This window comes from Gossypium raimondii, chromosome 11 (genome assembly GCF_025698545.1).
Source record: "Gossypium raimondii isolate GPD5lz chromosome 11, ASM2569854v1, whole genome shotgun sequence".
NCBI classification, from domain to species: Eukaryota; Viridiplantae; Streptophyta; class Magnoliopsida; order Malvales; family Malvaceae; genus Gossypium; species Gossypium raimondii.
The window spans coordinates 15809487-15822257 of NC_068575.1; the positions used below are offsets into that span (position 1 = coordinate 15809487).

At 31.7% G+C, this 12771-nt stretch overlaps 1 protein-coding gene across 1 annotated transcript; it reads left to right on the top strand.

Moving 5' to 3' along the window:
- The first annotated feature begins 1180 nt into the window (after nucleotides 1-1180).
- Nucleotides 1181-1743, top strand: LOC105804476 (arabinogalactan protein 13). Its single transcript, XM_012637114.2, has one exon. It carries the CDS (start codon nucleotides 1288-1290, stop codon nucleotides 1465-1467), a length of 180 nt encoding a protein of 59 aa, XP_012492568.1. The 5' UTR covers nucleotides 1181-1287; the 3' UTR covers nucleotides 1468-1743.
- Nucleotides 1744-12771: the final 11028 nt, after the last annotated feature.

Here is a 12771-nt window from a genome sequence, read left to right on the forward strand (position 1 = left end):
ATTGAACATATGTGATTAGAGCTCAAATAATCGACATTGATAAGTTCTCATGCTATTGTAAAAAAAAACACTAGTTTACTTAAATCAAATATATACACAAAAGATATGGTTGAATTATAGTTTATTATTTAAATTTTTGGTGTTATTTGAATAAATCAAATTTAATTTAAAAACTTAAACTAATTAAATTAAAAATTTATTCAATTCTTTTCGAGAAGGTTCGGATTTTGCTCCTCTAATTCTTAGTTATAAGTTAATTGTGTTGGAGCTAGGGTTATATAATGAAACAAACTTAATCCAACGAATTTCTATTCATTAAACTAGTTTATGTTTGGTTTGATATGTTTACAACTTATGCCCATTTATTTAAAATAATTTATATTCACGTCGTTTAAGTTAAATAAATATATTCATAAACATATAATTAAATATTTTCACAAACTATATTTATAAATAATCAACAAACAAACAAATATATATCTTATTTTTAAATATAAGATAATCAAATATAAATATTAATCATTATTATAGTAGTCTTATAATAATTGAAAAATAAAAGAGTTTTCAATGTATAAAATTGTACATAAATAAACAAAAAAATTATATTTATATTCGATTAGTGTAATAAATAAATAAATAAATATAGAAGAACAAAAATAATTTTATGGTAGAATTATTCATGAATTGTTGTTATTTATAGCAATATGCAAAGCATTACTTTCAAAAGGGTTATGATAACTGGGGCAAAAGATACAAGACAATGGGTGAATGCCAGGGTCCCTCCCAACAGCGCACACCTCCCCATATTTCCAATAAAATATTCTATTTTGTACCAGCCCCAAACTCCCAAAAACCAAACCCCTTCAAAATAATATTTTATTATTCATTATACCAACATTGCCATCAACTCAAACCACATAACATGCCTGCACAAAGGGTCAAAATAGTCCTTATATGGTACTCCAAAATTCTTTTATATGGAATTGAGCTGCCATAAAAGAGGTGGTAGTTAAGGCAACTGGGCAAAGCGCAATGGACCCTCTCCAAACAATGCCCCAAAAAACAGTTGGCAACAGCTGTATGGCACCCAAAGTTTAACTTAAACCTACCCTGTCCCAACAAACGACTGACCAAACTTTAAAAAAAAAATCAAAATAAAGTAAACTAACTGCCCAGCATGAGATATATATAAATGGGACTTTATGGCACCCCCACCCATTACTGCTTGTCTCAATTTCATACTCCTCACTTTTTGCAACAAAATTCACGGAGAGACTACACCAACAAATGGAGGCATTGAGGATGAGACTATTTTTGGCCATGATGGTGGTGTTGATGGCCATGTCGGCGGTCCAATATGTTGCGGCAGCTGATGCACCGGCCCCTACTCCTACCTCAGATGCCACCGCATTCGTGCCGACGGCGTTTGCTTCCCTTGTCGCTCTTGCGTTTGGTCTCCTCTTTTAAAATGGGTGAATTGTATTAGTTGTTGATATTTCAATATTGGGGTTTGTGTAGAGTTCTTTTGTCTTCTTTTATTCTTTCTCTCTAAAGACCATACAACTCTTTTTAATCCTTTGATTATGAAGATGGAAAAGAGATAGAGAAAAGGTGGAGGAATTTTTCTGTTGTTGTTGGGATTTTACTTATGACAAATGGTGGATATTTTCATTGTTTCGATTTTAATGTATATCTGATTGTTGGTGAGCTAATGAAGTTGTTGTTACTTTGTTCCATTAAGAAGAGTAGGATAATTTGATTTTGTTATCCATTCTCTTGCAAGTGGCCATAAATCTTCCAACTAAACTATCACTCTTCCACATGCACATGGTTTGCTTCAGTTTACCATCCAAGTTGAGAAAACCAAAATTAATAAACAGATAGATATGGGGCATAATCCATATAGCAGAATTGCTACAATCCCGATTGTAAAGTTTCACTTTTATGCCCACACTTAATTTCCGGGAAAACTATAAAATTAATTATTTATATATCATTTACTAAATCAATTTGTTAAATTTAAATTACTAAACCATTAACAGTATATATAATAGCAAATTAACGACGCCGTTAATAATGTTTTTTTTTTCTCTTTCCTTTTACCGTCTCCATTTTACTTATTTTCTCAAATGCTTCTTCAACATAAAATATATTAAGGTAAATTATACATTAATTACTCAATTATGAGTACTTTTTGGTTTTGATCAATTAGTTAAAAAATCACAATTTGATCACTAATGTATTTAAAATTTAAATATTTTTTATTTTTTATTAAAATTTAACTATTTTTATAACTTTTATTGATTTTTATTTTTTATAATTTTCTTGCCACACGTCATGCCATGGTTGTGACACGGGATGACTTTAATTGAAAAAAATTAGGGGCAGTTAACTTTAACGATCAACTGTTAAAGTTAACAATCTAAGGTCTTTTTGATGCATTTTGACAATTCAAGTACCCAATTGATTGCAAAAAAAGGGCTTAATTGCTATTTTTGAAAAAGTTTGAGGGTTTTTTTTATGTATTTTGAAAGTTCAAGCACCCAATTGAGTGCAAAAAAAGTAAGGGCTTAATTGCTTTTTTTTTTAAAAAGTTTGAGGACCTTTTTTATGCCTTTTGAAAGTTCAAGTACCTAATTGAGTGCAAAAAAATACTTTGAAGGCTTTTTACACCCTTAAGCCTTACTATTTCTTACTTTATAAAAATAAGAGTTAATGTACTATTTACCCCCAAAGTTGCACCGAATTATCACATTGGTACATAGAGAACTTTTTATATCAATTTAAGTACCTGAAGTTTTCAATTTTTATATCAGTTTAGTACCTGAAGTTTCCAAATTTTTTTTTATCAATTTACTTCAACCGTTAACAGCGTAAAAAAGAAAGATGATTAGGGAAAATATAAATTACCGACCTTATACATGTTTATGGATAATTTTGAAACATGGTAGTCATATGCAGAGGTTATACTATGAACATCAAAGGTCATGTGGTGAGTTGCGTCGATATCAATTATCTAAGGTGCTCAAGAATTTTAAAAGTGAGCAGCAAAATTGGATATTGTTTGCATGTGATTATGAGAAACCTAACAATACATGTGTGAAGGTTGATCACATAGTTGGTAGTATATTGTGCATAGGGAAAGTTGTTGTATATTATTACGTCGTGGATGCCAAGGTTGATTGCATTTGTTGGGATTCTTATTGGAGTTTTGTCGGCAGTTGTTGGTGTTATTGCCAGAGCGTGATGAAATGAAGGATGAGTTTTGGGCAATATTTGCAGTAATGGTTATTGCTAAGAACTTTTTTTTGTCTTCAGGTGGTAAATTTGTAACACCCGTCGCCCGACCCAATCGTCGGATTTGAGCTGTAAGATGTTACGATTGATGCTGGAGCAACTTTGGACAATTTTACAACATCCGACCAATCACATATGCAAAAAAAACATCATTCACATTCTAAATATGTATTACGATCATTTCCAGGTTCCACATAGCTTATGAAAGCTCTTTTGCAAAACCGTACACGAATTAAGACCAAATTATAAAGTTTTAAAAATTCAGGATCGATGTAGTGACCTCAAAATCTCCAGGTCGTGACGTTGCCAACTTAGTATGTCACGTCACGACTTCATGCATAATGATGTCGCGACATCCTTACTATCGGCCAACGTTGCGACATGAGATATTGGTCGTCGAGACGTTTGGCCAAAAATACCATTTGGTGCCTATTTACATGGTTAGACCAAAACCTACCGATATGCATATTCACCTAACATTTTCAACTGTACCAAAACATGCATAATCAAACTAAAACAAATCCATAAAACTTTAAGAATTTAATCTTTCAAATGGCATAACATTTGTATTCTAAACTTATACCTATTTAAACCACTTTCAACTCAACTTACCATTTTCTTCTATATGCAAATCCTATTATATATACATTTCATGCATGGAATTAACATCTTTAGCTCAAAAACATTAACCAAAGTTAATCCATATGTCACTTAGTACAAACACCTAGCTTCTCATACATTTCAACATTTACCACAAGCTCAAGCATACCATTCTAACAAGAAAATGACTAGTTCCATACATTTTATGCCTATTTACATGCCACAACTTTGATAATCAAAACAAATACATTACTACCAAATTAGTGATAGTGTAAGCTTCACAATGATTCAACTTGACGAGTTCTGCAAGGTAATTATCTACAAGGGAAGGAAACAACTTGAATAAGCATTAAGAAATACTTAGTAAGTTCAAATAGAAAATACTATGCTTACCTTATTTTTACCCAAGCATTTAAATCTACTTTTTTTTAGCATAACTTTGGTTAGAACATGGCACCCAAAACATCAACAAGGTGAGTATTAATTTATAACCAAGATCATTAAGTACTATAAGTAACTTAACATACCGATTCATGTTACTTTCATATAACTTATCACAATGGTACATTCAATCAACAATCATAAGATATTAACAAGTATATATGATTCGAATCGACCACCTTTACTATTAACAATCATAAAGATATATCATTTTCAATTTGAATATCAACTTCATTTCATCACATTTCCAATTTCTAATTTCATTTATATCGTTTCACTCGATGAATCCTAGTAAGCAGACTCTGATACACAAGTAACTACACCATGCTAGTTGCTCATTCGAGCTGAGTATATATATATCAAGTCACCCGTCCGGGCTAAACCTATATCATGACACATTAGGTTACTCGTCCGAGCTAAACTTGTGTCATATAATACCCGAGAATTTGCAATAAATGCTAGATCACGTTAACATTTGTAATAAATCTCGTACAAGTGCGCACAATACTCTGTTGGCTTGTCAATTTTATTCTAACCTTTACTAAGTTTACACGGGCACCAATTTTTACATATTCCAATATAATTCCTGTAATAAAATCAAAATTTTGCATTTGAATCCTGTAATGATATGTATTAATCAATTATCATATAATAATTCAATTCAAACCATTTCTAGCTTTTCATACCAATTTGCAAATAATTAAATCACATACATACATACATACATACATACATACATACATACATACATACATACATACATACATACATATAACTATGAAATCAAACACAAAATCACACAAACACATAAATTAGTAAATTAATAAATTCTATATGAACTTACTTGTTCAAAATGTGAAAAGAGTGGAGACTTTGGGGACTAGTTTGCAACTTTAGCTTTTCTCCTATTAGCTCCACTTGGATCCAAATCTTGATTTATACAATTATTAATACAACCAATCAATACCAAATATTTTCATATTATGCCATGATATGAATGAACCTATATGAACTAATTTTTGATATTCCTAAGATTTTACATTTTATTCAATTTATTCCTTGAACTGGAATAGTCATAACATTCGATTTCTAGCTTTAGATTAAAATTCGATTTCACATATATTCATTAGGGACCCCCTACTTCCTATTCCTATCGAAATTTCATAATAGTTTTGAATTTTATTCAATTTGATCCCTCATGTACGTAACTAACCATTAAGCTTTACAATTTAGTCATTTCCTTAAACTAAGCTTAATTTCTAACAATTTCACACCAATTTCATCTAATTCTCAACAATGACAACTTGCTAAAACTTTAAAATTTTCATAAATTGGTACGTGAGCTAGCTAAACCAAGCTCTTATTACTTCAAATTTATAAAAAAATAATTAAGAAATAGCTTAAATTGCATACCTAATTTTTGGCCGAATGTAATAACATGAAAATGGCTTCCCCCTTAGGTTTTCTTTTTCTTTTTAAACTGTAAAAAATCAAAATGAAGGAGATAATACTATTCTCTCCACTAACTTTTATTTTTATACTTGGATTAACTTGTTAATTAACCTTAATTAACTATGTTTTAATCACATAAACATTTAATTGCTTAAGGTAATCCATACACATCATTTTCATCCACTAGCGCAGATTAAATATGGTTTATTAACCATTTTGGCCCTTTAGATAATTGCAATTTAAGTCCCTAAGCCTTTGGTCAATTAAAAACCTATAGCAATTAGACTTTTACAATTTAGTCTTGTACCTAAATTAACTATTTAATTGACAAATTTGATGGGTCAAACATCAATATACTTTTATGTTAACCTCATAAATATTCATATGTAATATTTATGGACTTGATTTATGGAAATGGGGTTCTGAAACTGCATTATTTAGTACCACTAAAAATTGAGCTATTACAAAAAAGATTTCATGGTTGAGGTGCTTGTTGTAAAGCTCTTCATACGTGATGTATGTGTAACAAGATTGAATGGCTATAGAGATGTGTTTGTATTTGTGACCAAGACCTTGTAGGATTTGAACAATGATGCAAAATTGGTGATGGGTTCATCAGTAGTGACAAGCTTATCAACAATAAAGTGGATTTCACAAAGGTAATAATGATTGATAGAGCGTGCATCTTTGATGATGTGTGTTAGTATGTTTTGAAGGCTAGTTTGAAATATTTTAGCAAAGGTTGTATCAGTGATTACCATGCTTTATGAGTAGTAGATGCGATTGTTATGGTATATGGAAAGGTAGGATCAACAAAAGCTAACATAGCATTTTGAATCAGTTTATTTTGGCAAAATCAGGTTTAGTAGTTTGAGTTTGGGGTGGTTTGATTTTCATTGGTGAGTGTCTTTGGTGAGACAATTACAATTCCATTAGGATTGCCAAACAACTTGTGGCCATGTATCAACATCTCTATTTGGGCTTTCCGTATGGTGAAGGTATGGTAGCCAGTGAGTTTTATTGGTCATTGGGTAGTGGGATTGAATAGAACAATGGTGGTTGTGAGTGTTGAATTATCTGCATTAGAAATGGAATAAGGGAAATCTAGATATTTTGTTTGTGAAAACTTTTTAAATTTTGATTATCATGTAGAAATAATGTTGGAAGGTAAAATGACGATCTCCAGTAACAATTGCAGAAGGATCCAACAAAGTTATATTACCATACGTTTAAATTTTAAAATGAAAAAGAAAATTTATTAAACAATCAAAGTTATATACACTATAACAATATGAAGTTATAATTTAGTAAATAATCTAATGTGTCATAGTTTATATGCATAATTGGAAAAAAAAGCCCTCAACCTTTGGAGGCTTTTGGATATATGTGCCTAACCTTTTTATTTTTTGAAACCGACACTCAAAATAACAGATTTTTTAAACATCAACCCAGTTGAAACAGTAACCGTCAACTGACCGTTAGTCAACAGCTGGTCAAAAAAATTGGTCTATGTGACATTTCAGTTGATTGACGTTGTGGCAGACATTAAAATAATAATACCGACGTGGCAAAAAAACAAATTTAATAAAAATAAAACAAAAAACCCTAAATCCCCAAATCATCTCAGACCCTTAAATTCGAAACTTTTTTTCCAAATTTTAAAATCCCTAAATCGTGAAATTCCCCAAATTCATAACATCTAAAATCTTCGTTGAATCTTTAAAATCTTTAAATCCCTAAATCTTGAAATTCTTAAATCGTTAGCATTCCAAAATATTTTTATAATCCCTAAAAATTTTACAAATCAAATCATTGAATCCCTAAAAATTTAATAGCGAAAAAGCTTCAACAATCGTGAGCAGTTTTTGTAATCCAAAAAAGAAAGATATGTGCTTTCTTATTTGGTTTGTTGGGAAAATAAATTCCATTTTTGGTTTGATTTGTTGGTTATTTGTGATTTATCATTGCAATTTCAGTGCCACAATGTAAGGTTTGTTTTGTCGATTTGTGATGCGACAGTGGTCCTGATTTTGTTGATAAAGCTGTTGTTAAAATTGTAGATGGTTATTTATGATTTATTATTGTAATTTCAGTGCCACAATGTAGGGTTTGTTTTGTCGATTTATGATGTGACAGTGGTCCCGATGTTATTGATTTCTGTTACCCAAGAAAAATGATGTTAAAATTGTAAACATGTCTTACTGCTTTGTATTGTATTCAAAGAAGTGGTTTCGATGTAGGTAGTGAGTTTTGTTTTTTTTTCTTTAATGTGTTTTTCTGAGAAAATTGTTTGTTTATTCTTTGCAGATGTCATCAGATGAAGAATATTATATTATTTTGCACGTGGGTGGGCACTTTGTAAAGGACCCATATGTTAGATATGCAGGGGAGGAAGTGATTAGGCTTAAAGAGGACCTAGACACAATATCTTATTTTGAATTATGTAAACTAGTGAAAATTGGGTTAGGGTTTAACACTGTCATGTTAATATATTTTCATGAGCTTGGTACAATAAGGTTACAAAATAATCTAAGGGTGATTTGTGATGACATTTCCACCATAGCTATGTTAGACTTTTGGGTCAAGTTTAAGGAGATGAACTTATATGTTAAACATGAGGTTGATAACCTTATAATTATAGACACAATTTATCTATTGACTATTGGGGAGGGTGATGATGAAGGTGTAGAATTTGATGGTGAAGGTGATATGGAAAGGCTAGAATCTGGTAGGGAGGGTGAGGGTGATGTAAGAGGGGTACAAGCTGATTGGAAGGGTGTCTCTGCTACTAGTATTGAGGTAGATGAGTATGTTGGTATGGAAAGTGATGGACAAATTAGTTTAGGGTCCACTATTGGAGAGGATAATGATAGTGAAGTTACTACTGATGAATATGCTAGTGATTTTGCAACATCAAATAGAGTGGATAATGTTGCTATTGCAATTAGTAGAGAAGAGGAGGATAGGAATGAGACTGAGGTATGAGACTCAGACGAACATGGAAGCTTGGTTGGGTCTGATGAAGATGAAGAACATAAAGATAGTGAGAGAAAGGAGCAAGTTTCTCTTATACAATGTTAAGTTAAAATTTAGTTTGAGAACGTTGTTTAAGGATAGCAAAACAGTTTAAGAGCGCAATTCGAAAGTACTCCAATGAATGTAGACGACAACTAAAGTTTATTAAGAATAAACCAAAAAAGGGTTATTGTGAGGTGCATTACTTCCCCTAACTATCCATGGAGAATTAGGGCTAGCTACAGTCCTGTTGCGAAATGCTTGCAAGTAAAGATGTTTCAGGATGAGCACCATTGTTTGGTTAGTTTTAAGAACAAAATAGTGACTGCTGCTATGATTGCCCAACATTTTGAAGCAATTATCAAGGACCACCCTAAAATGAAGCTAAGTGAAATTCAAAGAAGATGTGCTTCTAAGATACATGTAAATGTGACCATTGATTGTTGTTATAAAGAGAAGAAAATAGTGAAGGAGAAAATGGTTGGGAATCATAAGGAGGAATTTGGCTTGCTATGGGATTATGCTCATGAGTTAGGGCCAATGACGCCAGAAAGCTCAATAAAAATGGTCGTTCAAAGGGTGACAGTAGGCTCCCTCATTTTAAGAGGTATTATGTGTGTTTTGATGCACTAAGAAGAGGCTTGAAAGTGGGGTGTAGGCTACTCATTGGGCTAGATGGTTGCTTCCTGAAAGGCCCACTTAATAGTGAATTTCTCGCAACTGTTGGAAAGGATGCAAACAACCAAATGTTCCCTATTGCATAGGTTGTGGTTGAAGTTGAGTGCACTGATTCATGGACTTGGTTTCTCAGTCTCTTATCAACTAATTTGGGCTTGGAAGATAGGTATGGGTACACAATTATGAATGACCAACAAAAGGTTAGTAAATATGCAAATTTAAGCTTGGTATTGTTTTTTAATTCGTTGCTTGTATTTAACTAAAATCTTCTAACAATCTATCTCGTTCATTATGTTGAATTAGGACCTTGAGATTGCAATTTCTGACATACTACCAAGGGTGGAGCATAGGAATTGTGTGAAGCATGTGTTTGCAAATTGGTCAGGGAGGAAGTTAGGGAAATCTTATGAGTGTGATTTCTGGCAAATTTTGAAGTGCACGACTGAGAGGGAGTTGGAGGATCTATGTTTAGCACTGGAGAAAAAAGATAAGGATGCTTATGATAATTTGATGAAAAAGTCTCCAAAGATGTGAACTAGGGCATTTTTGGGGACTACTTATAAATTAGATATAGTTGGCAACAATTTGTGTGAAGTATTCAATTCAAGCATTGTTGAAGCTAAATTCAAAAGCATTATCTGAATGCTTGAGGATATTAGGACCAAGATGATGACTAGGATAGTACAAAAAAGGAAGTTATGTAATGGATTGAAGCAAAATTACGGTCCATTGGTGAAAGCTAAGTTTGATGCCTAAAAGAAGGACAGTGTAGAGTGGCAACTGATATGGAATTGTAAACATGGATGTGTGTTGAGGAAAGGAAGTTATCAATATACATTGGACCTGAGTCAAAGGATATGTAGCTGTAGATGTTGGCAAATTAGTGGGATTCCAAGTTCTCATGCATGTGTTGCAATGTATCACTTAAGGCTTCAACCAGATGAATATCTGTATGAATATTATCACATTGATACCTACAAGAAAGCTTACTCTTTTCCAATGCAGCCCATTAATAGGCCACATGATTGGGAAAAAACTGGTATTGAGCTAGTGCTACCTTTTATTGAAAAAGAAGATACCTGAGAGGCCCACAAAGAATAGGAGGATGGCCAAAGATTAACCAAAAAAATTGAAGCCTGGCCACTTGAGTAGGAAAGGTCTACTCATGAAATATACTCAATGTGGCCAATATGGCCATAACAGGCAGTTTTGCACAAATTCGAAGTAGGTACAGTGTTGTTCTTCAGTTATATATATTGAGTAAAATTTTTTTTATTTTGTCTAACCAATGATTATGGTCCATTTTTTACAGCAAGATACACAACCACCCAAACAAAAAGGGAAATATTCCATTAAAAAGTCAACTACCTTAGATAAATCTAAGGGAAAACAAATATTTTATGTGAGTTTCTTCTTTTTACTATTGATCAAACATTGTATATTGTGTTAATATTAATATAAAATACTCTTGTAGTCTGGTAGAACCACAAGAAACATGACGATAGCTTCATGCCAAGATGGTAGTGAACAAACTTCTACAACACCCAAGTCGCGAAATAACAAGTGAAAGGCTCCTTTCGACCATTTAGGAACACAAGAATTAGTCACAGGAAACATGAATAAGTCATCGTTATTTTGTTTTGAATGGCTTCTACTGTTTATCTTGTGATTCACAATAATAACTTGCTTTTGAACTTGTGCAATCTTACATGGAAAAAATGCAGCTTCATTATATATATATGTTGTGCTTTCTCTGGAACTAGGGATGCTATCCTTTTCTTTATGTTGTATGTCAAATCATGCCATAATTTACTTCATGATTGTGGATATAACCTTCTACAAATAGGTCCATAACAACACAAGTCTCTTATTGCAACAGTTTTCTATCTGTGAAGTTCTTTTATCAAGCAAATCATTTTATCCAGGGTGCCATAATTACATTTATCTATTTGTATATGTTTTTTTGTTTTGTAGGACCATCTCATTACAGCTCGTGATCTAAAAAGGACAGTGTAAGGTATTTTGCCTACAACATTTTGAGCCTACAACATTTTGGTTTTGGAAGAGGAGATGATAGTCACATTTTGAGCCTACAACATTCTGGTTTTGGAATACATCATTGTTGAATGTTATTTTGTTGTAATGAAAACCAATACGTTGGTTTTTTATTTTGTGGTTCATGTATAGCTCACTCACATTCTGGTTTTTGGCTGGTATAGCATGGATGGTGTATAAGGTAAGGGTGAGCAAAATTCGATTCGACTCAAAAAAATAAAAATAAAAATCGAATTTCGAGTTAAATGAATCGAGTTATTTGAGTTAATCGAGTTATTCGAATCAACTCGAATTTCTTTTTTCGAATTTCGAGTTCGAATCGAGTTGAGTTTTCGAATTCGAATAACTCAAATAATTCGAATAATTCAAATATCAAACTATAATATTTTACATTTTTACCCTAAGCCCCCAAACTTTTTTACTTTTCCCTCAAAACTTTTACTTCTTCCCACTTTCCCACTAAAACTTTTACTCCCCTCCCCTCCCAACCCCCCAATCTACCCAAAATCCATTTCCCACCAAAATTTTACTCTTCCATTTACTTTTTCTCAAAATTTTACTCCCAAAAACCCTCAAAACCTTTTATTTTCCCCCAAAATTTTTACTCCCTCTCACTTTTCCCCTAAAACTTTTATTCTCTTCTCATCCCACCTCCCACCTCCCACCTCCCATCTACCCCAAATCCTCCCCTCTCCAAATTTTTTTAAATATTTTCCCTCCAAAATTTTACTCCCCCTATTTACTTTCCCTCAAACTTTTATTTCTCAAAATTTTTTATTTTCCCCCTAAACTTTTACTTCTCACCCTTTACTCTCAAATAAAAAATCAAATTTATTCAAAAAAAATCACTAAACATAAATAGTAATAATTTTATTTATATCTACTATTTATATTATTAAATTAAATTTCTCATTTTATATTATTTATATTATTGAATTGTTTAGTCATATTGAATATTTATATTAAATTGAATTCTTAATTATGCCATAAAATATTCGTGTTAAAATTTTATATTGGTATTAATTTCACATTTTATTTTTAAAATAAATTTTATTAAAAATCATATTTTTATATTTAATATATTTTTAATTCCAAAATACATAGTGATAAGAATCAAGATAATTGAAATAACTAAGCAAACAAATAAGCTAACCAATATATAAAAAATTAATAAATAAATTATGAGGTAATAAAAGTTAATAAAAAATTTGATTAAGGTGGACAAATTTTATT

Excerpts from the sequence above, each read along its gene's own strand:
- LOC105804476 (XM_012637114.2), top strand. The coding sequence starts at position 1,288 with ATGGAGGCATTGAGGATGAGACTATTTTTGGCCATGATGGTGGTGTTG.